This window comes from Carassius auratus, unplaced genomic scaffold (genome assembly GCF_003368295.1).
Source record: "Carassius auratus strain Wakin unplaced genomic scaffold, ASM336829v1 scaf_tig00001679, whole genome shotgun sequence".
Lineage (NCBI taxonomy): Eukaryota > Metazoa > Chordata > Actinopteri > Cypriniformes > Cyprinidae > Carassius > Carassius auratus.
The window spans coordinates 515,520-540,484 of record NW_020523380.1 but is presented as its reverse complement, the minus strand read 5'-3'; the positions used below and the strand labels follow the sequence as shown (position 1 = coordinate 540,484).

Below are 24,965 nucleotides of genomic sequence, written 5' to 3'. Positions count from 1 at the left end.
TCCCAAATTCATGATATCACCATTTGTAGGAGGGTCCTGTCTCACAATTCAGGGGGACCTTCATTATTTCATTATGCCACTGATGGCTGTCTAAAGTTTTCACTCACTTTCTCCTTGTTCAAGGTCTTCTACAAGCGTGCAGATATGGCAATTGGCTCTCTTACCATCAATGAGGAGCGATCGGAGATTGTTGACTTTTCAGTGCCGTTCGTGGAGACTGGGATTAGTGTTATGGTGGCCAGAAGCAATGGAACAGTCTCACCCTCTGCCTTCCTGGGTGAGAAGTCATCATTAGCTGTCTTTTTCCAAGGCCTCCCTCATATACTTCTGTGAGCCGAAACGTGTCTTTCTCTCTGTCTTGCAGAGCCTTACAGTCCAGCCGTGTGGGTTATGATGTTTGTAATGTGCCTGACTGTTGTGGCAGTCACCGTGTTCGTGTTTGAGTACTTCAGCCCTGTTGGGTACAACCGGAGCCTTGTCAGTGCCAAAGGTGAGAGCCTTGTTTTTTCAAACAGTATTCTTTCTATCAGGCACAAAGCTCTGGGAGAGGAAGAATAGTTGTGGAAGCAGCCTAATCAATCCATATAAACTGAGCTGACAGGGTGTGTACTTGTCTCCTAGTGTAAAAGGTCATTTTTCGGAGGTTTAATTAACGTGTGTCGCTTTGCTAATTTGACTTTGATTGATTGCTTGGCTTTTCTATGGCTGTGTGTGAGACACAAGAACCACATTAAGAACTGCTGTCAAGGTAGAACTAAAAAACTAAAGTTTACTCATGTGGACTGACCTGTGACTAACTATATTTAGTTATATTTGATACATAGATGTGTATTATATTAATCATTCTAATAAGATGATTTGGTGATCAAGAAATATTTATTGTAATCAATGTTGAAAAAAAGTTGTGTTGCTCTTTTTTATGGAAATATTTTGTTCAATCACCTTTGTTTTACTGTATAAAGGCATTCACCCCCCCCCCCCCCCCCCCCCCCCAAAAAAAAGCTATTGATTATATATAATTTAATCATATTTAGATAAATGATTATAATTACATTTTATTTTATATATACTATGAATTTATCTCTCTTATAGCCCCGGGGGGTCCAACCTTCACCATTGGGAAGTCTGTCTGGCTCCTGTGGGGAATCGTCTTCAATAACTCTGTTCCTATTGAAAACCCCAAAGGCACGACCAGCAAAATTATGGTCCTGGTCTGGGCTTTTTTTGCTGTCATCTTCCTCGCCAGCTACACAGCCAATTTAGCTGCCTTCATGATCCAAGAGCAGTACATTGACACTGTGTCTGGACTTAGTGACAAAAAGGTAAACTGTATATGTACATTGTAAATGAGTCGTAACAACAGATTAAACGTTCACAGATTAAAAAAAAAAAATACAAATAAAGTACATGGAGCTATTCTATTAGATGCTAAAAGAAACATAATATATAGTGTTATATAAGGTGTATTTATGTGTTCTTGAACATACTGACTTTAAAATGTACTCCTAAACCTCATGCATTGTGACCAAGAACTCAGACCATATTATTGTATCCCTTTATCGTTTGCATTAATATGGATTAATATGGATAAGCTGTTGCCAAATGTCCAAATGCATGAATCAGTGAGTAGAAGAAAAACTAACAAACAAACAGTACTTTTTATATCCTTTTCCAAGGTCACCACCACCCGGGTAGTTGGTAATTCTGTGTGAAGTCCATGTAATCTGTGTTGATCTATACTATTAAGGTTAAGCCGCAACCTGCCTCAGCTAAACAATTGAATTGCCATCTATTCCTTTTTGTTTCAGTTTCAAAAACCCCAGGAACATTATCCTCCTTTTCGCTTCGGGACGGTCCCAAATGGCAGCACAGAGAGAAATATTCGGAGCAATTACCCTGACATGCACACCCACATGATAAAATACAACCAAAAGGGAGTGGAGGAAGCTCTCAACAGCCTTAAGACAGGGTGGGCTTCAGCAATAACACTTTATGTGTGTGTGGTTGTGTGATAGAGCTCTGATTGCTAAAAAACAACAACAAAAACAACAACAAAAAAACGATGTACTATGGTGGTACCATTTAGGTGCTTCAAAGAAAATTAGATTTATTCCATTGGTAATTACAGGCATCATTTATAAGCAATTTTGTTAGATATTTTCGAGTTGCAGAGATCTAGGGGTCAGTGAAACACTGGTGGGAAACACCCAAGCAAAAATAATGTAACATTTACCATTTGTCAAGGAAAAGAAGGAGTATAAATTAACAAGTGTTAATTATTTACTTGACAAAATTACGTGTAATTATTAGGCCATTTGACTTGGGATAATTTCTGTCCTCTGTGTAGGAAGTTGGACGCCTTCATATATGATGCAGCAGTTCTTAATTATATGGCTGGCAAGGACGAGGGCTGCAAGCTGGTCACCATTGGTAGTGGGAAGGTGTTTGCTACCACAGGCTACGGCATTGCTCTGCAGAAGGACTCCCGCTGGAAGCGCCCCATAGACCTAGCCCTCCTCCAGTTCCTGGGAGATGGTAAATTGCACTTGGGGGACCGGAACTGGTCCACACTTAATATCCTCTGCCCCAGCATGGAAGCTATCACATTCCCCTTTTACTGTAAGAAACTGAATGTGCTGAGAATTGAGAGGTTACGTATGAAATATAAGAGGTTATTTCTGAAATGCAAGCTACAGGCATATTAAAGACTCCATTAAACAGTAGAAACTAAATGCTAGTGCCTTGCTGCCTAGTGCATTTATTTTTTATTCTATTTATAACACAATGTATTCTGAAATGGACCTACACCTTGCTCAAACTAGGTAGCAGCTTTCACACTGGGAGCACACATATGATGAAATTATATCTAGGCAGACAGGTAGCCTTAAGGTCTTGGAGCAGAGCACATACAGTATATTGTTCTTATAGTATCCACTTGTTTCTATCATAGTTGAGGAGTCTTTGACTGCCGCTGTTTCTGGCAATGTTCCTGACCCAGTTTTCTTTCATGCAGGGGACACACAGAGACTGGAGACAGTATGGCTGTCTGGAATATGCCAGAATGAGAAAAACGAGGTCATGAGCTCCAAACTAGACATAGACAACATGGCAGGTGTTTTCTACATGTTGCTCGTGGCTATGGGTCTCAGCCTGCTGGTCTTCGCTTGGGAACATTTACTTTACTGGAAACTGAGGCACTCTGTCCACAAGTCTGATCATTTAGACTTCCTGCTGGCCATTAGCAGGGTAAGACTGCATTGCTAATTTAAATTTCAAAACAGTTTTTTTTTTTTTTTTTACATTTAGAGAATGCAGTGATAATTAGGGATGGGTATCGATACAGATTCCAACTCTATTCCGTTCCAATTTTGATTTGGTTTCATTCCAGTTAATTTGAGTACATTTCTATATATCAATTTTGCTTACATACACTACCATTCAAAAGTGTTTTTTTTTTCAATAAAGAGAAAAAATTTTACAGTATTTTTTTTAAGATTTTTAATCTGCAAGGATACATTAAATTGACAATAAAGACATTTTTAATGCTATTAAAGATTTCCATTTCACATAAATTCTGCTCTTTTGAACTTTAATTTCATCAAACATAGATTATAATAAAAAAAAATCTTGAATTTGAGTGTTTTCTGATTAAGAAATTATCTCTGCAAATGTCTGCACATTGTGAATGGCAGTGTTTCAGATTGATTAAAAACTCATCTTTTTGAACAACTTATTAAAAGAACGGACTCATTAGTCATTTGTTTTAAGAATTGGGCTACAGTGGCATTTTAAACTGGTAAAATACTTTTACCCACCCCTAATAAAAACCTCTTATTATTATTTTTGTAAAAATCATCAATTAATTCACCATAAGGAAGCATATTAAACTTTTACATGAAACACTGAACTGATCTTTGTCTCTCACAAAAACATCATCTGGTTTATTATTCATTATAATGGAGAAAAAACTGCTGTGACATGAATGAATTCCAATGAAATGCCCAAAAAATAAAATTTCTCTGTAGGAATTCACAATCTCTGTTCATTGGACAATATGATGCTTTCCATTTCAGGGCGTATACAGCTGCTTTAATGGTGTTGAAGATATTGGCAGATCTACCAGCATACAAAATCCAGATATCACAGCCAATTACGCCCAGGCCAACATGCTGAAAATGCTGCAGACAGCTAAGGACATTGTCTCCTCAGCCAAAGTGGAAAACTCATTGGATAATGCTACCAAGACCATTGAGAACTGGAGCAGACACAGTGGCAGCCTGCCAGCACGTATCCCACTGGGGACCACAACTGAAAAAGTTCCTGGTCACTTCTCTTATATCACTAACCTCACAGAGAACCACATACCTCACATGCAGCGTTCCATAACTCCACCTTTCATGCAACACATCAAAACCACTAGCCCACCACCAATGGTAAACCACAGAGTCTTAACACGGCCCACTCCTCTTCGCTACACCCTTCCCCCCAGGACTAGGGGTCTCTATGATGGTATGCTTCCAGTATCCAGTCTGAGCACACCTCATCTAGCCATGCATGAACCTCCATCCGACCTTGCATCTTCCTTTGTTCCATATAGGGACTTCTACTCTGAACACCATAAGCCTTGTCACAGCGATTTTTCAGATGCCATCAAGCGAAAAAAGAGACCCCAGAATCTCATGGTGGAGTCCATGGATCTGAGGGGGCTTCACGATTATAAAGACCAATCAACGTGTCATAACGATGCAAACAGTTTTGCTGAAAACCACATATCCTCATCCTACAGCGAAAATCCTTTCGTAGTAGCGGACACAGCTTGTAATCCCTGTGTCAAAACGTACTTTGACTCCGCATTCGATGATATACCTTGGATAGGGAAAAGGAAGCTTCATCGCAGACCTTCATTCCTGAAAGCCACTTGGGGCCCTGACAGAGTCCGGTTACCAGGTGACGGACCCACCGCGACAACCTCCCCACAAGTAACTATACCTGATCTGTTCCCTTGTGTGGATGTACATGGACGGGTGAGGAACACCCTGTGTTACAGCCAACCGATGGATCACAACTACCTTCACGCCGTCCGGCGAAACTCAAGGAAAAGTCCGAAGTTCAGACACAGTCAGTCCACAAGGCTTCCCTCCTACAAGGAGGCAATTTTCCACAACATGGCAGCTGTCAGAAGGGCATCCACTTTGGTACACAGACCCTACTCCTACCCAGAGCTGCCAGTCTACCAGAGCCCACTGTCATATGGACCTGCCGAATTATGCAACATCTTTCCCTGCATGGGACATCCCAGTGACAGTGTATATGGAGGGTATAGGGCGCCCACACACCTACACGATGACCATCTAGTGCCTGTTCCAGGCAGCAGGTTGGTTCATAGCAGTCCTGTTGTGCCCATGACATGGGGCAGAATTTCCAGTTTGGAATCAGAGGTGTGAACTTATCGTTCCATGTGCCAATTATGAACTTTTTGCCCTACGAGTTTCTATTGACCAATAAAATGACTTTGCCTTTAAATAAAGCAGAAACACAAATCATGTTAATATTTTTCCTTGGTTTTTTAATTATTCATTTAAAATTAATTTAATATTTTTTACTTTTTGTAAGTGCAATAATGTAATAATTAAGGGAAGTATTTAAAGAAATAGTCAAATCCATTCAGAATTCAGAATGAATGGACATGTAGAATTGTAAATTATTATCCATTCTTATCTCTTTAGTCCACAGAATGCAATATATTGCTTATATGTATTGGACTGGATGAAAGTTTTTTTTTCTTCAAAGACTGTCATAGAGAACTCAAACTGTGACACTAAACTATATGAAGTGTTCATTTTGAAATATATTTGGTATTATATTATATTATATATGTAATTCTCTATGATGCTGAATTTTGTAAACACCTTAGACATATTGACCAATATTTATTTTAACAGCAGGGCTATATAAGTGGATTTTCAGGCTCTTTCATTCCCTTTCTGTCTCTTGTTCAATATCCAATCTCCTCTTGCTCTCTCTCTCTCTCTCTCTCTCTCTCTCCCTCTCTGCTGTAAGCGGGTTTTTGAAGAAGAGCAAATTAAATGGTACTCTAATATTAGCATCATCAAGGATCTTCACACTTTAATAGATCACAAAGGATCATCAGTTAGTCCTTTGTAACTGCTGTCTTCTTTAGATGGCTGATGGATATAACTCTTTGAACACTGGCTTTTATATGCAGAGCCATGTCGTATTTCTAATAGGGATTGGCTGTTTGCAGTTGTGACACTACAGAAAGATGCATTACTTTAATAATAATATAAAAAAAAGTCTGCTGCCTGCCACCCATAAGATCAGGTTTAGGGAAATTTCACTGTTGGCAGTTTCGCTGTTGGACAACTTCTACAAGTCTGTTTGACCTGCATACTGAACCTCACATACCCACGAGGAAATCTGTCTGTGCCTCAAAATAAACTTGCCATTCGCCAGAGTGTAAAAGAGCGAGAGAAGGATGGCGCAATGGATAGAAAAGAAGAGAAACAACAAGGAAATGAGAAACCACACTTCCTTCAGTTGGGATTTAAGCTAAAATATCTGAATGTTTATGAGCTCATGAGGCTCATTTGAGGTTGTCATAAGAGTCTCATTAAAGCAACTCTGTGGAGTTATTATACAGGAGGACGTGTTACCAAAAAGTGTCCTTTACTCTAGGATTTCATTATGTTGGCTGTCTCCACTGCACGGCATTCTCGTGATGCCCAAGGTGACCTAGGCTGGGGCAATTATGCTGTAAGGCTTTTGTTATCTCCTGATAAGGAGCCTTCTTTTCAAGTGGCGAGCGAGGAGCATTTGAGAATCGAAACATTGAGAAACTTAATTTTTCATCACAATCTTTTCTTTGTTATTGCCACATTACAGTTCATAGTGTGACAGCAGTGATTTAATCTACAATACTTCCAGCATGCACAGATATATTTATGTGCAACAGGATTATTTTACTTCTTTAATAATGTTTATGCCAGTTCCGTAAAATCTAAAAGAGGCCTGCTGCAGAACGACATACATTTCATTTTCATAAAAAAAAACAGGCACAAGGAAAAGCAGGCTAAAGTCATCATCATCATCATCATCCCAGCAAAGTCTTATTTCTCAGTGTTCCTGAAAAGCATATTATTGAATTATCCTGTGAGTTGATAAATGATTCAATACATGCATATAAAATATCAAGGGAGGCTAGGGATCGCCCTGTTGGTAGAAATAAGCAGCAATATATCAAGGCCACAGGTAGCTGTGTTGAAAAATTCAATGCATTTAAAAGTCAAGAGGGCTTGGTCTCATCCAGCCATGAAAAAGATGCAATGGAATGACTAGGCAGACATGTGTTTTTGGAACATTAATATTTCATGTTCATTTGAATAGGTTTCATAATTTCAAGAATTTGCTTGCCATACAGCCCCCTTGGAATCACCCAGGGCATCCATTTCCACTGAAGTGATGATACGAGTTATATTTTTATGATTTTGTCATAGACACTACACAAAAAAATAAAAAATAATAGTGAAACATTTTCACTCAGAATTAGCAAATAAATTTTGCTAATTCAAATTCAAATTATTAGGGATGTAACTATTAACTGCGAGTTGGTTAAAAATCGATTCAAATATGTGACGATTCAAATCGGTCGACCAATCGTGATTCAATTAGATGTAGGAGTTTATATGAATATATGCCTGAGGGGAGCTTTCTGTCTTTAGAAAACTTAAGATGATTGTTTTTTCATCTTGCCCCTGTATAATGCATATTAAAGTTCATAAGTGCGGCACTGCTTTGTTTACAGCAGAAACCAAGGAAACGCTTTAAGCGCCACCTGCCGTCTCAGTCAGCTCGTCTGCTGTTTCATGCAGATATTTTATTTATAGTTTCACAAAACTGAAGACAAATCATTCTGTTTTTGCTTTAAATTTTGAAATGATATATATTTTTTTTTTAAATGCATGTATGCAGTATCTTTATTTCCATTAAAATGCAGTTTTTGCCTCTAATTTTAAATGGAAAGACCACAGACAAAGCCTTATTTTGTTTATATGAAGAGGCTTTCTTTTGTGTTAATATTTATTAGATTTTTTAAAATTTCAATGTAGTCTTGTTATTTACATTTACATTATATTTCAATTTTGTTATTTAGCAGATGCTTTTATTGAACGCAACTTACAAATGAGGACCATAGAAGCAATCAAAACCAACTAAAGAGCAATAATATCCAAGTGCTATATTAGTATAATATTATAGTGTTATATTTCAATTTCACAAAGAAACATGCAGCATTTTGTATAAGCAATGATAAAAGGACACATTTAATTTATAATTTGTCTTAAATCTCATTTTGTAAAAAAAAAAAAGTGATTTAAAAGGGTCATATGATGTTTTTTAAAAAAGATCATTATTTTGTGTATTTGGTGTAACAGAATGTAATAATGTTTTAATGTTCAAAAAACACATTATTTTTCAAATACTGTACATTAGGCCCTCTATGCCCCACCTCTCTCAAATACATCGTTTTCTACAAAGTCCTTCCTTCCGATAAGCATAGTCTGCTCTGATTGGCCAACTGACCCAGTGCATTGTTATTGGCCGAAGAGCGCAAGCACTCGTCAGAAATGCAACACCCCTTTCCATAGTTTCCGAGCTTCATCTTTCAAAATAAATGTAAAGACTGTTAATAATGTCCATAGTTTTACCATAGGTTCAAGCCTGAAAGGGGAACAGAGTCGCGTGTCACAGTGATGAAGCTTGTATGTGTTTGCAGTACACAAGCAACTGATGGTTAAGACAGCTGTCACTGTGTGACCCTGTCTCTTTCTCTCTCTCACACACACACACACAGAACACACACACTCACACGCAGTAATCACAGAAGCTGATTCAGAAGCACCAGATTGTTGTAGCAATGTCAGAATGACCTCCTCTCCTAGGTTCATGAAACAGTCGTCCATAAAATATGTTGCTGTTCTGTTGTAAGTAATCTTAAAGATTCCTAAATCCATCTACTTTCTGAAGGCCAAATAAAGAGCTTTTGCTTCTGCCTAGATACACACAGGATCTCCCTAACATGGCTGCTTCAACACTAACTGTGTGCGTTTACTAAAATCATGCCTTCTTTCTTTGAGTGAACATTTGGGCGCCATTACCCAAATATTTCCAAATAGTGACGTAGACGTGGGGTGTGTTTGAATGAGCCATTTTTGGAGGGCGTGGCAGAGTCTTAACTTTGATAAAGAATATCTCTTTGGATTTGAGACTTTAGTCTGCATCAAGAGCTTGTAACACTCTAAAGCGAAAGAAAATTTGGAAATCGCATCATATGACCCCTTTAACTGAATCATTACATCCCTACAATTAATTACAAGGAAACAGATTTTTCATACTTGATGTTTCTTCATTGGAACAGATAACTTTATATTTTATATTTATATTAATTTGCTCTGATTTAAACATCACAACAATCCACTAATAATCAAAACATTTTCAGTGAAGTGATAATATAATTAATATGTTTTGACTTTAAACATTTGCTTCTGACTAAAATATGTCTTCTATCCATAATATTGCATTCTCTTGTGAAAAAAGCACATCCCCTTTTGTCCTCTCACAACAAATTCCTCTGACATATTTGTTTGTTTTGGACAGTTTTTGCTTGTAAATGTGCTTGATCTTTGCATATTTCTCTCCTGATTCAGACGAGATGTCTTGAGCGAGAAATTGTTTGGGTAGAGGACTCATATTTTGGTCTGAAGGAACAGTAAGTTAAAAATGTCTTAATTGTTGATTTGTTTATTGCAAACATAAAGATTTTTGCTTCACAAGACTGGAAAATAATAATTACTTGTGGATTATTACGATGTTTTTATCTGCTGTTTGGACTCTTATTCTGACGGCACCTATTCACTGCAGTGGATCTTTAGGTGAGCAAGTGATCTTATGTTCACCGTGATGTAGTTGGATCATCAATTAAATTTTTCTCCTTGGGTAAACGATTTCTTTAAATGTGATATTTGAAGTAGGGAGACTGAAATAGTATTTCAGTAATTTTTTTTACAGTGTATTAAAACTGTGCCATTATTGCAATAAAGAGAATCAAAGGAAAGGACTGGAGAGAAGGAAGGAAATGCAGACATTTACAGAGACACAATAAAACAATTACTCAAACCTGCGCTGTCATGCCTTCATATCATTGTATTTCTGTGAAGCATCATTTCGGGGCTGCAAATTATCCCAGATGCTGCTGGTCACCTTGAGCCAAGGGCTTCACACCCTGGCAGGAGAGGGGAAAGGCGATGGAGAAAGACACCACAGAGAGGCTGGCAGTCTGAAATTCCATCAATTAACAACTGGACAGGCTAATAAACATGTTAAATCGCTAACCGCAAACAACAATGAACAACTGAAAAAATATATATATATATGTTTTTATATTCTGTATTCTCTTGCAAGGCTATTGGTGCGGTACTCAATGTGGTTACAACATGAACGAATGTAGGTTAATGTAGGTTAACACGCAATCACAAGTACATTGTCTGCACTGAGCATATCTAAATCAAATGAGGTGATTTTATCAAGTTGCTAGTGCAATTGTTAATTAACCTATAAGCATTATGTGTACTATACTGTTCTGTCTATTTTATCTTATCGAAGTGCATTGAAGAGTAGGAATCCAGGGTCTGTTCTAATCTATCAAATCTATAATTGAAGCGCTGTAACTAAATGTTGCACATTACAGATGATTAATCAAAATATATATATTCTTATTAATGTGAATCACTACTTGGAAATGGGTTCTGATGGTATATAATCAGGATTTGTTTTTTGGCATTCATTGTAAAGATGAACTGGTTGTGTTGTTTTAAAAGTTTACATGTGTCAATTTTAATTGGGTCTAGCTTTACAAATGTTTTGTCTTCTGACTGTCATATCAGACTTATGGAGAGACCTAGTGCTCACTGTTTTAATTAAAGGAACCCTGTGCTGTGTGAAGTAACAGTTCCCAACCTTTGTACTTATCATCTTTTACAGCATTCATCTCTGCCCAAAGGGATCTCATGATATGACAGCGGGTCACAAGCACTCATTTCTTACCGACCTGATTCGCTGTCCTCCTGAGCCTTCAGCCCAAACTCATGGGAGAGGTTGTGGGGTTATTTAGCTTTGGTTAAATGTCTCTTTTGAGATCGCTCCACTGAATCAAAGGTACGCGACACTGGCTAATTATTTAAAAGCGTTGTTTGAATGACAGCTCTGTGATAATAAAGCAATGTTCTTGTCATAAGAGTTTGGTTATCTTTGTCCCTTCCTAATTAAACAGGCTGTGGCTTATCTTAAAAGACAGAAACTCATTGCAGAGAAATATTACGGTGTACGTGTAGACTGATCCATTTATCTGAAGACTTTTTTTTGGCGAAGACCAATTTCATCTTGTGTCAGGAATGGGCTGACTAGGGCCATATAAGCAATAGATCATCGGTTGTATGGCCAGTGGAGAATGAAGCAATATAGTACGTGTTTTTGCCTCCGGACACGAAATTTGAACATATGGATGAATGGCAAAGTTAAAAAAAAAATCATTTTCCCTCCTAACTTCATACATTTTACAGAAGACAGCAGCACTGTACACTCAAAAGAAATCATTTTTGCTGTTTGTCAAATTTTATTTAAAATTAGCTACTGAATTTTTGTCACAGTTCAGTTTAAAGTACTGTTGAATATAATTTACACAACTCAGTTGTACATTTTTCTTATTTAAATATGTAAATAATAAGTATACTTGTGTTTTTGCCTCTGGATGAACAGCAAAGTCTGAAACCTTTTAATTCTTTCCCCAGTATACATTTTACTCATGATAGCGGCAACGTACACTCAACTTGCTAGTTGCCCAATTTATTTATTATGTATTAAAATGCTAATGCAGCACAATACTTTTTTGTCACAACTTTTATAATAAAAAACTTTACATTTATCCACAAAACCATACATTCTACTCATGAAAGCTGTAATGCACACAAAAAACGTACTTAAACTACTTGCTCAATTTATTTAAAATAGGCTAATGCAACGCAATTATTGAATTTCTGCTACAATTTTCTTTAGAAAACTACTGTTTAAAATACCTTATCTAAATATACATATTTCTATTTAAATGTTAATTTCAATGTTTAGTTCACTTCACACTGATGTACTTGTCAAAAAAGTTTTTTTGTTTTTTGTTTTTTTATGTGTTACATTAGAATGTAGCAATTTCCAATGACAGACAAACAAATGGCAGACAAATGTCAGTGTGTATTCCTGTCAAAAGGTTAAAGTAAAAGCGGACGGAATAAATCCTGCATTGTTTATCATTGTTCATTTTGTCCTTCCAAGGTGACAGTCCCAGCAGTAAGCTTGGCTCATAACATGGCAGCAAATTAACATCCCTTAGGCTGCCATGCCATAGGGCCCGGTATGAGTGAGACTACACTTTATCAGCTTGCCAGTGAGCACTTGGATACATATTCGTTCATTTAGAAAAGGTTTGAGTCTGAACCACCGACAGAGTTTACAATAAAAGCCTTTCTTTAAGCAGCAAATGCATTTACTCACCCTCATACCGTTTCGAAACTCATGTGACTTGATGCCCTCTGTGAAACAAATAATGAGAAATATTGAAATATATCCTGGCACTATGAATGTTTAAAGAAATAGTTGTATGTACTTTCACCCTTTGCTCCTTCATCCATAATATTGCTTTTTCCAGTGAAACATCAATCTTACCTGAATCAGGAGAGAAATACGCAAAGATCAAGTACTGTTTACAATTAAATGGTCCAAAACAGTTCTAAACAAATATGTTTGTGGATTTTGATGTAAGAGGACAACAGGAGATGGACTTTTATTATGAATAAAAGCGTTATTGTGAATTATGGACTCTATTTTGGCCAGAAGCAACCATTTAAAGATTAAATGCCTAACTTACAAACATGCAGCTTTTTGCTTCACAAGATGTTATTTGAAAGATTGAAGTCATTTGGATCACTGTGATGTTTTTATCAGCTGTTTGAATTCTCAATCTAACGGCACCCATTCACTGCAGAGGATCCACTGGTGGTAAATTTCTCCAGATCTACATCTTTTCAGTTTTGGGTGAACCATCTCTTTAATACATTATAACCCAAGAGATGTTTGAAGCCATACAATAGTTTTGTGTAGAACAGGCCAAGATTGAAATCATTATTCTCTTTAAATCTCCCATTATTTATCTACAACACACATAATCAGGTCACATTGACAACACTACTCTTTAAAAAGGAAAAATAATTACAGTCAGTCCTGTCTAATTTTAGGATGTATTTCTTTCACACCTAATTTAAACCGTGTGGCTGGAAGAAGGAATGAGTGACTGAAATACTAAATAATATGCGAGACACTCGGAGTGGAAACAAGAAACCCACAGCACATCTATTGAGGGTCTTAATTTCTAGAATCACAGAGATGACTCAGCTGTCCTAAGGAAATCAGTTTTGGAGGCTGGATTCATTAGAACTGGCCAGCACTGCCTATTGTAGAAATTATCTATGAAATCAAGTTAGGTCATCCATGTCCTTGACAGAACAAAGGCAGTATAACCTTTGGTCAATATATATCCATCTCTCAGAGAACAGAAAGCTCTAATGGATTTTGATATGGCTTTGTATATTAGGATCATACAATGCCCTACTGTACTTGTATGTGGCCTGAACCAGTCATATTAATATATGTATGGTAATTTCCACACCACATCAATTGCATTCAGTCTTGACTTACGTATCACATTCACATAAAAAAAAATATAGTGCTATTACCAAGCCAGACCAATCACCATGATTTGTGATTGTGATACTAAGTATAGTATGTGTTTCTGGTTATAGATTCAGAGCAATAAAAGTCAATCTTGAGTTTTGAAAGCAATATATTAAAAAGGATATGTTTGCATGCCTTTGCATATGCCTACATCAAGCTCTACACCAAAAATACTCTAATTTATGAGATAATTATAATCATATAGTCTGACGAAAGAGTTGCTATTGCTAATTGCTACATGCAATTTGTTGCCGCTGTCCCATCTTATCAGTTGGTCAGGATGATGTTTCTAATGAACTAGGTCTTGAATGATCACTTAATTGACTCTGTGGTGCATAAAATCGGCCAAAGATGTAACACTTTAGAAATATTTCACTATTCTGCTTAATAAATTAGAATTAGATTAGATAAACTATATGACACTTGCGGGGACGTTGGCCCCAATAGCTTATATTCATGATCTGGTCCATGACATTTATGTTAGAAATTGTAATACGATCTGTTCTATTAGAGAAGAATGCATGCTGGGTAGTTGGTACAGTGAGGGTCGAAATTCTCAAACCACAAGGGAAAATGCTACAAATTCTATATTGATTTTTTTTTTCTATTTAAACTGTAAATGATTTTATCAGTATAAAAAGTTACAAATTAAATAATTTAAAAAAAAAATGCACTCACAGAATGTCCAGAATGTTTTAATCCTAAATTTAGAAATAATTCTGCGAAGAAATTCAGTGAATTTGTTTATTTATTTATTTTTATTCTTAAAATGTAAATACAATTAAAATTTCCAGATTTTCAATATGGTCTCAGAATTCGGATCCCACTGTGTTGTAGCACAGAGGTACTAAGAAACTTCATTCATTTTTATCTAATTTGGGTGGTGCTAATCAGGTTTCATCTTAGCTGTGGTACATCAGACTTTATATGGTTTATGTAAGGTTAATGAAAAGATTTGTCCAGTACCAGTGTGTTTCAAGATGGCAAGATCTCTCTTTCTGTTTTAATTAATACCCATTCACATGCTCTTTGTGTTGACGTGGACTTCAGAGGCTTCCATTCATCTTGGCCTGCTATTGATAGACTTCCTTTGATTACTGTTCAGCTGAGAGATGGAAAAGGGAGGTGGAGGCGAACAAAAAATACACACAGAGTAGCCGTTCCTCAACCCCAACATCTCTCTTTCTCCCTTTAATTCACTGTTTCACTATTTGTTTTTCATATCTCCTCAATTAATCACTTTCTATCACTTTTGCTGTCCCATTTCTCTTCTTCAGTTTTGTCAAATCTGTCTGTGCAACCAGACAATTCAACTCTATGAATGCAGTCATCTATTGGTTTAAGAACTGGTACATTACTCTTGCTATAGTGCCATTGTTTGCGTTTCTGTACGAGTCAGTCTTTTTACAATAGTTACATTAATGATGATGTTATCAATGAATTTGATTCATTTTGTGATTCTACAATTTCTCTTTTTTTTTTTAAAGAGCAATTACAGAGATGAAATGAATGCTGTGTAATTCTCTCTGAACAGTCTGTCTGATATGAGAAAGGCCCTTTCAGAATGCTTTTTTCCTCAGACTGTACAAGTGAAGTACAAGTGAGCCAGAAAGGGCACAGAAGTCTGACTAAAGGCATCTATCATATACTTTTGCCCTCTCAGTGCCTAAATAACACACAAGTACAATGTTTCCCCGAATGGACTAAATAATTACTATATGACCACAGAGACAGCCCCAACTGCACTATTTGCCTGCAGCATAGTCATAAAAGATATAGAGTCCAGGAATAATTTTGATCCAGTCATGCTCCACAAATCTGACCCATTTTCCGGCGTTGTAAAACCCTGTGGAACTACATGTAGACGAACAATCCTGGGTCACGAGAGTGAAAAATTCCACCTGGTCACTGACAGAAATGCAGGGATAGGTGGATTAATGTGACAATACAAATATATGTCAGCAATTGTTTACAGTTGCCAGAGCAAAGTTCTGGAATGGCTGGGTGATTATATTTAGATATTATATGATAGATAAATATTATATAGCATATTATAAAATATAATGATATTAGCAGTAATATTATCAACAACAAAGTCAAAATTATAATATTCATAACAATTATTATTATTATTATTATTATTATTATTATTTAAGAGATTCAATTATAATAATAATAGCAGTATTATACTGTTATTATTACTGCTTATTTATAAGATTTTAGTTTTTACTGCATACTCATGCCACTTGCCTCACACAGCCTACCCAGGAGAGACCCTGTGCTGTCCCATTTAGGGAAATTCAGGAGATGTGCAAAAAGCAAGGTGCGGTCCAAAGCCTCTCAGCAGATTTTTCATTATCGTGATAAAGTGCACAAGGCTCTGATGGCCTGAGCCCTTGCCAGGTCTAATACACTATATAATAATAGACTGTGCAGCTTAAGATCCATTCGCTCCTGCCATACGGCTATATATCCCAGGGAAAATTGCACCACCCCCAACACAATATTAGATTGCATTTGTGGCAAGGAGGCATTCCCAAAAAGGTAATGTATATCTGTGGGCCCAATCAGCAATACTGTCCCAAAACAGAGCATGGTGTTCAGGTGAGACTGGACTAGAGATACAAAGATAGAAGGCAGGGCAAATGAAGAGGAGTGAAGATGGCGAGAAAAATTGCACTTGCTGATACTGTTGTTTATTTGCACACACTATCTAAAATAATCACTCGCAATTCACTAAAGGAATTATGCAAATCAGGAAACAGTGCAGACACACACACGTCATGAAACATTTAGCATTGAATGCAATTAGCACAGGGCACAATCCATAATAAATCTGATTTACTGAAAGCAGAAAATAATAACAATAACTTCTTTTAAGTATGTCAGAGCAGTTAGCATTTATTTTAACTGGATTGCTGGTGGCCAGTGATTAGCATTTTGCCCTGAAAGACTACATGTGAAAGGAAAGGAATCTTAAAGGGATAGTTTACCCAAATTATTTTCTTGTGAAGGAAAAAATTGTGTCCATCATCAAGACGTTTTTACATTTAAGCTATTGCTTCCAGCTAAAATATGAGTAGCAATTCCAACAATTCATTATATTGCTTTTTCCAGTGAAAAAGTCATCTGAATCAGGAGAGAAATATTCAAAGACCAAGTACTGTTTACAAGCATAAACAGTCAAAACTGGATTTTGATGGAAGCATTTTTATGGATTGTGGGCTGTTTTAATTACAGTTTAAAGTTGAAAAGTCATAAAGACAGATTGTTTTCTTACAAACAAACCTTCGCACTTCGCAAGACGTTAATTGATAGACTGGAGTCAACATCATTGTGATGTTTTAATCAGCTGTCTGGGCTCTCATTCTGACAGCACCCATTCAGTGTAGAAGATCATTGATGAAAAACTGATGTAGTGTTAATTTTCTCTAAATCTGTTCTATTGAAGAAACAAAATCTTGAACGGACTGAAAGTTAACACATTTTCAGTTGGGTGAACTAATTCTTAAACTGTATGACTGAGAAAGGTAACCTTAAAGGTACAATTTGTAAGATATTTGCAGTAAAATATCCAAAAACCACTAGGCTATTGTCATATATTTTGTCCAGCTGATTACTAACAATATCTCTAATGTTTTCAACTACTTTGTAAATCATGAGAAAATACCCATTCTAAACAATGACACGGGCAGGAGACTTAGGTCTCTGCAGAGCAAAAGTGGGCGTTTATCACCTTGTGGGTGTTTTCAAACTGCTGGGTGTTTCTAAATCATGCAATCTAAATGATCCCTCTTACCCAACCCCACCCCTAAACCTAACGTTACTATGACGTCAGCCAATCAGGTATCATGATGTAAAAACACCCTGATTTGGTAAGTCCCATTACTTTCCTGCAGAGACCTATACTTGGAGAAGACCTATACTTGCAGGGCAGTGCAGTCGCCTGTCAATGACATTAGTCACCCTTTGTTACCGCCTTTACTGATGTAGAAACCACATGACAACAGTGTTGTGGACAAATGCTGAAGTAGCTTCATGACAAACTTTAACTAGAAGGATATGCCGATCTCGCTTGTGTTTTACTTGACAGGTGAGTTGTTTTGATTCGTATCTTTACAGAAAACATATGCTATTATAATGATCAACAAGTTTAGTATTATGGGGCATACATGCCAAACGCAGGGCATTACGTCTCTAGACCCACGCGAGGACTCATCTGATCCATAGTCTGATCGCGTCTTTGCATTGACTTTGTATGTAATCTACTTGCGCAAATCGTTGAACTTGCGTTAAATCCATGATTTATCTTTCCGTCTGATTGATGGCCGTCAGCGGTTGGGTAGAAGACAACAAATCCCACCATTCCACGCTCCTTCTTAGCGTCATCAAACCACGCGATTGTTATTGTTCTGGTAGTGCCCATAGTGGCAGGTCCTACAACCTGTACCTTTAAGGGATGACAACATGCAATCATTTCTTTCTGACAGGTTTATGCACTTTGTAACAGCACAGCATGACTGATAGAAGCAGTTTAGTAAATAGCCACTAGGAATTAACTAAAGAGAAGTCAATTGTCCTTTTACAAATGGACTAGTGTTATCCCTAATTGTTCTGGAGGACCAAGAGCGTCTTGCTTGATATTCATTTATTCAGTTACTTGAAAAAATAATGAGCCATTACATTATGAACAGAATAGATGTATTACTTAAACTGGTAGCTGAGACCAGAGGATTAGTGTGGGCTTTCAATTAATGCAAAGTAACAGTTTTGAAGATGTGAAAATCTCAATTGCTCTTACCCTGACAGACAAAAGATTAGACCATGATAAATTTGTGTTTTACTATGGTGGGTAAAGTGACTAAAATAGTATTTTTTAGTTTTAAGTTTGGAGCCTGACTGAGCAAATTTTTTGGCTTTGCCCTCTGCCGTCTCTTTTTCAAAGGAACATCAAAATAAATCAAACTGAGCCTTTTGCCAGCTGTCAATTAGCCACATACTGAAGATAATGGTTTAACAATAAATGTACTAGATCTGTGCTGTTTGGATTCAGCACAGTTGTCTTACTATTGTACATATTGTCTCACTCTTAATTTAATAGCTAAAATTAGAACTACAATTAAATAATGTTCACATTTTAAATTCTTTAAGCTTTAACTTAACTACAACTTCACTGGAAATGTCTCTCTCTCTCTCACACACACACACACACACACACACACACAAGTTTTTACCATGATTTTTCTTTTCTTCAAAATTTGCATCTCATATTTATATTTCTTAATAACCAAGTAAACTAAGTTTTTTTGAAGGCATATTTGTCGGTCATTATGCAAATTACAGAAAAACTAAAGCACAATGCATTTTTGGGGAAAATCTTTATAATTAATTTCACATTCACACAATGAATAATAGAGCATCTTGAATTAATTTCACTCTTTAAATTAAGAGTTTTAAAAAGTGTAGATCAAATTTGATATATTTGCTATATTTACATATAACTTTGTTTTTTCCCTTGTCCCAGACCCAGACTTTCCATCTTAAAAATATGTACGTTTCAGATATATTAATTACAAATACTGAGGGGAAAAAAGTAGCAAAAATACAGGAAGGCACAAAAAGCTAAAAGAATAAATTATTTCAAAAACAGTTTTATTGTGACCTTGCAAAAAAAAGTAAAATAAACCCTGACTATGAAACACCTATTTATTTTGATTAATATTTATTCTAGCTCCACTGAGCCAAAATGGGTGACAAAAACTAAATATTGGGTTGTTGAGGTATACCACAAACATTCGCCATTTCAGGATGAAAGGCAAAATTTGATTTGGCACCTGAACACCCCTCTAACCCAGTTATTCAGAAAGTGGAAATGAACTGTGTTGTTTGTGCTGGACCTCTGAACTGCTTTGCCAGTCATACACACAGACTGTCTAAATAGGCTGTAATGACTGTGTCACCCGACAGACAGAGAGCAGACTGTAGATGCAGTGGACTATTATAATATTAATAAAGAATTTGAGGAGCGCGTCCTGCGGCAGCCTTTGCCCATGCCGTCGTTGAGCATAGGGCAATGCATGGTGGATGTGGTTATGTCACACAGGATCTAATTAAATGTGAAAACATCAGCCGGCAATCAATTTTCAAATTTGACACGAGAGGACAGGGAACAAGATGGTGAAAGCACTGTGAATGATAGAGAAGGACAAGGACTAAGAGTCCACTAGACTGCTAACCTCTAGCCTAACCTGAAGGAGACTGCAGTGAAAGAGATGCCCCATTGAAGTCAAATCGATCTTTTAGCAATGGTTCACTCACAAATGATTTACTCGCACGTCTTTCAAAGCCTGTGACTTTCCATCATATGGAACAAAAAAGTTATTTGTATTTAATGTCCAAGCTTCTCTTTTCCCTACAATGAAACTTTTCTCCGAACTTAAATACAATGGTCAAGCAATAAAGACTGCTTTTATTAAACCTCTATGTTGCTTTTTGCAGCTTAATGGCACCTGGTCCCCTTTTATTTCTATTTCAACTCATACTTTCTGCGTCTTTTTGTATTTTTTGAAAGAAAGACATTCTTTGACTTGAATTACAATTTTTTTGCCTGAACTATCAATTCAAAAGAGAGTCTGTTGTAAGGTATGCACATAAGACTGGCCATCTCAGAAGGTTTTGTCCACCGAGCTAAAATCATCCAGGCGGTTTTGATGTATGAAGTGCCAGCGTAGGCAGACAGTATCCCTAAAGTCCCTAAAGCACAGGCAAAAAATAGACCTGCTGTGTCTGTCAGTGATGTGATTGAGACTGCACAGATCAATGAGTGTGGTATCAGCCAAGTGCCCAGTGCACCAATGAGAGAAAAGCGGGCCTGTCATATGTGGGACATGAGAAATCAATGAATCTCTGAACAGCTTTGTAATTCGGAGACAAGTTCAACTGGATCACTGTCAGAGTGGGTGATGTTCTGAACAGCATACTGTATTCAACTAGAATATGTGTTTTTTTTGTGGAACATACAAGACATTAGAATTATATACTTCAGTATTATACTGTTGAGAGAACTCTCATACGCTCACCTCGGCTGCATTTCCATCATGAGAACTCTTGGAAGATAAAGGTAATGGATATGACCATGTTAATGTATTTGATCTTGGTGGAACAGATCTGCTACGCTACTGCTGCTGTTGTTATTGCTGTAATAGTAGATTATTTCTGCTGCAAGCAAGTACAGGAGCTTGATACTGTCAATACATAAGCCGATTGTAATAATATAAAACTCCATAATCACGGGAAGAAGGAGGCGGGAACCGGCAGACAATCAAAATGAGGCTTTAATGATAAAATAAATACAAACCAGCGCAAAAGCACCAAAAATCGTGCATAAACAACACAAAATAAAATCCAGGCCTGGTCCTCTCTCGTCGTTCACTGTCGTCGCTCTCTTTTGTATCCCTCCAATCTCCTCCGTGGGACTCGAGACCGGTGAGTGTCGCAGGTGTCGCTCATTTCCAGTCACTCCACCGACCTCGCTCTGTTCCCACGGCTCTCGGTCCAGCCCCACACACCGATATGGTGCTGTGAGTATTTAAGACATACTGCTGCTGCACACACAGCATATAAAAGAACCTGTAGCAGATCTATAGAGTTGGAGCTGGGGAAGGTGGAGGATTTCAAAAGGAATTCTGAAAGCACATTGGAATGCTCAAGCGAATGCTAATCGGCTATTTAAATGTAAAGCAGTAAGCTCATTGGCTGCGTATGCAGCATGAACCAATCAGATTGTGACAAGTTGTTTAATGTTAAGAATAACATCAGTTTTTTAAAGGTCATTTAAATTCTGTCATAATTTTCTTACCCTCTTCTTATTCCAAATATATATTTTTTTCTTTCTGTGGAACACAAAAAGATACATTTTATCATGATCTTTATGGTTACCTTTTGCATACAGTGACTATAGACAAATATTGCAAGCTCATAATAGGACAAAAATATAGAGAATGAATCACTGTGTTGCCTTTATTTACTATGGAACAACACGAATGCGAGTAAATTATGTCAAATATAAACATTTTGAGTAAAACTATCCCTTTAACTTGTAATTGTCAACATAATGTGAAGCGTATGAGCAGCCATCTATAGCACAATGATTTAAATAAGGAATTCAAATTCATCAGCAACCCTTAAAGCATCATTTTCCCCGAGAAACCCATTCATACCCACTCATTGTGTCTGTGTCTGTCTCCATCACCCATGTCTGTCATTTTATATCATCATCAAGTCAAGTGGCACTCTGTATTCAGATCATTCCCCCTATCTGCCTAAAGACTCTCAGTTAATTCTGCTCTAACACATCAAACAACTCACTCCGGAGCTTCACCAGATGGGAGCCCATATCAAAACATATCCCCTAATACGCACACCTTTGTTCCTTGGACATTTTATGATGTGTTATTAAAACAGATGAGTAGTCCACAGGGAACCTGATAGCAAACTGAATTCAAGAGCTTATGTAGAAGTGCACAGATAAGTAGATCACAGCATAACCCAAACTGCATATCCTGTTTTTCATTTCCAACAGGCCCACCTACAGAACAGCCGCAGGTGCGATATTTGCCATTTTTACAGATATACATGAGACAGAGCTCATTTTGGCCATTGCATACATACAGAATATACCAAAAAGATAAAATACGGCAAAGATTTCATGGTCATGATACGCAATCTATAATAAAACTCACGTCTGTGAAATCAGAGATGTTACTATCAATTTGGACTAAGAGTGGATGTTATATTGAATAGTCTTCCCTATGTTTCTAATATCTCTTTCATTTATTAGACAGGTTGATGTTTTGATTTAGTGGATTTCACCTGGTACTTGGCATCAAACATTCATATTTTATATTTTATGAGTAGCTCAGGATTGTTTTGCCTAGAGTCCCTTTGAATCAGATCAGTGAAGAGAGAATGCACTGTAATGGATGGACAGGTGCAAATTATCAAATTTAACTTTTAACTTTGTGCACAGTGTCTTATTGCCTCATAATGTACTTACTAGATACAAAAAAAAGGAAAAAAAAGGAAAAAGAAAAATGTCGTTTTTAACTGAATTGCTTATGGTATGGACTGGTACTTATGTTTCTAAAATAATGGATAATGGACACGGTTTCTGAAATAAATAAATAAATAAATAGCAGTTTGCACTAAATAAATAAATAAATAAATAAATAAATAAATAATAAAAAATAATTACAATTAAGTAAAATAAATTACTGAGTCACTCAAATACCCATGCTGAATATTACCATACGGATATCTGCTTTTATTTTTGTGAGTAAAAAGTGTAATGAGAGAAATTCAGACAAAAAAGTGGCATAGTCATGTGATTGGTCTGGCAGACCTCTCATCTGTCATGGTTGAGATTTGTTCACAAGTTTACAAGTTTCTCCCTATAAACAGTCATAAAAAGAAGGATAAAGAAAGTATCTGATTATAAATGGAAGAAAAAAGAAAGTTATATTTAAAGGAAATGGAAAAGGCGGAGATGGGCAGACCAGAGTGAGATTGAGAAGAGATGATGCATAAAACATGCATAAAACAAGAAGAGATGCATAAAACAAGAGTGGAAAACTATTTTAAAAAATGCAGAATTTTTTATTATTAAAATAAGCAAATCCATTTCAGAAAGTAACTGTTATTTATCTAACTGAGGTCTTCAGCAGGAAGTCCGCAAATGTGGCATTTCAGGCAAGTGTTTTCTGTTGGAGTAATTCTAATGTTTTCGTCAGGACTTTTGTAAGATCATTACATGCACATACAGCTATATTACACTCTAAAGGAAAAGATTCAATTAAAAGAGGTGCCCTAAATTCACAGTTTAAAGATGTATCCATGTAAGACAAAAATTATACAGTTAGTTCAGCCATTGTGTTATGTGATTATGTGTGAACACAACATACACAAAAATAAAAAGTGAATTTCACATGATAATGTCACTTTTTTTGGAGTATTCTTGGGCATATATGCCGAAAAGCGCATGCTATCCCTAAACAAAGCCTGTCTGCCTCATCACATCACAAATGAGGTTGTTCAAAGGAAAGATGTGAAAAGCAACCTGAGGTGCAGACAGTTGAAAATAATCTTGCTCCAGGAAGAGAGGCTTCTGAATGTGGGTGAGTCAGGAAAGCTGTGGTTGGTATGCAGGCCTGTCGCACCTCTAGTAAGGACAGGTGACAACCTGATAATCACCTTCCAATTAGGACATTTCCATCCACAAGCCTGCGGGAGCACGGGCATGGCTGTGTTTAGCATTGTGACAGATAAAAATTATAACTAATTGAGTCCCCTTCAGCCCTCGTGGTTAGATTACACCTTGAAGTTTATTTTACAGTCCTGTTGTCGCTTCAGGTTAATTTTGTGTTGCTCTTCTTTTTTTTTTCTTTTTTTCAAATGAAGAGATAAATAGTTTTACTACTGAACTATATCATTTAAAACCACTCACCACGTTTAAAAAGGAAGAAGTGTCCTTCTCTAGAAAGAAAAGCAAACCCTTGAAGTTCAGCGGAGCTGAAAATAGAAAAAACCCTGAGGTTCATTCAGCCATGCAACAAGCACATGACCAAAAGTCTCGCCAAAGTCTCCTAAAAAAAAAAAAAAACAAGGGAAAATAAAATCATTCCTCAAAAGGCAAAGAAGAAGAGATGGGAAGAGTGGGGAAACTGCATCTGAGACAGAACTCTGCCAAATGCTGGTCCCGGCCTCGATGCCTGTCTGGCAGATGGGACACACTGTTTGGGTGTCATGAGAAAGATGGCTTGCCAAATGCCGCTCCTCTCTTTTGCGCTCTGCCCTGCTGCTGACAGATTGAAAGCAAATAGGTGGGCGCAATAAACACTGCCACCTGAGAAACTGCAAGAGGGCTGCACTGCCCCAAGCCGGTCACGTCTGCTGGCTACGCCTCAGAACCAAATTAAAAGACCAATTAAAGTAACATTACAGCCTAATGAGGCAACATCCACAGGTTGGGGATCCACACTAAATATTTGGAGGAATGAGACAGCATAATAAAGTTTGGTTTGAGCTTTTTTCAGTGACGCAGCTTACACATTGTTCTT

General features: G+C 37.0%; 1 protein-coding gene across 1 annotated transcript in view; it reads left to right on the top strand.

The window, feature by feature from the left end:
• LOC113069512 (glutamate receptor ionotropic, NMDA 2C-like) overlaps positions 1-5,454 on the top strand; it is a 28,096-nt gene extending 22,642 nt beyond the window's left edge. The window contains exons 6-12 of the mRNA XM_026242641.1: positions 124-277; positions 365-490; positions 1,093-1,322; positions 1,809-1,969; positions 2,348-2,535; positions 3,014-3,246; positions 4,074-5,454. Of these exons, the coding sequence (XP_026098426.1) occupies positions 124-277; positions 365-490; positions 1,093-1,322; positions 1,809-1,969; positions 2,348-2,535; positions 3,014-3,246; positions 4,074-5,444 (2,463 nt within the window). The 3' untranslated portion in view covers positions 5,445-5,454. The remainder of the gene's footprint in view (positions 1-123; positions 278-364; positions 491-1,092; positions 1,323-1,808; positions 1,970-2,347; positions 2,536-3,013; positions 3,247-4,073) is intronic.
• The last annotated feature ends 19,511 nt before the right edge of the window (positions 5,455-24,965 follow it).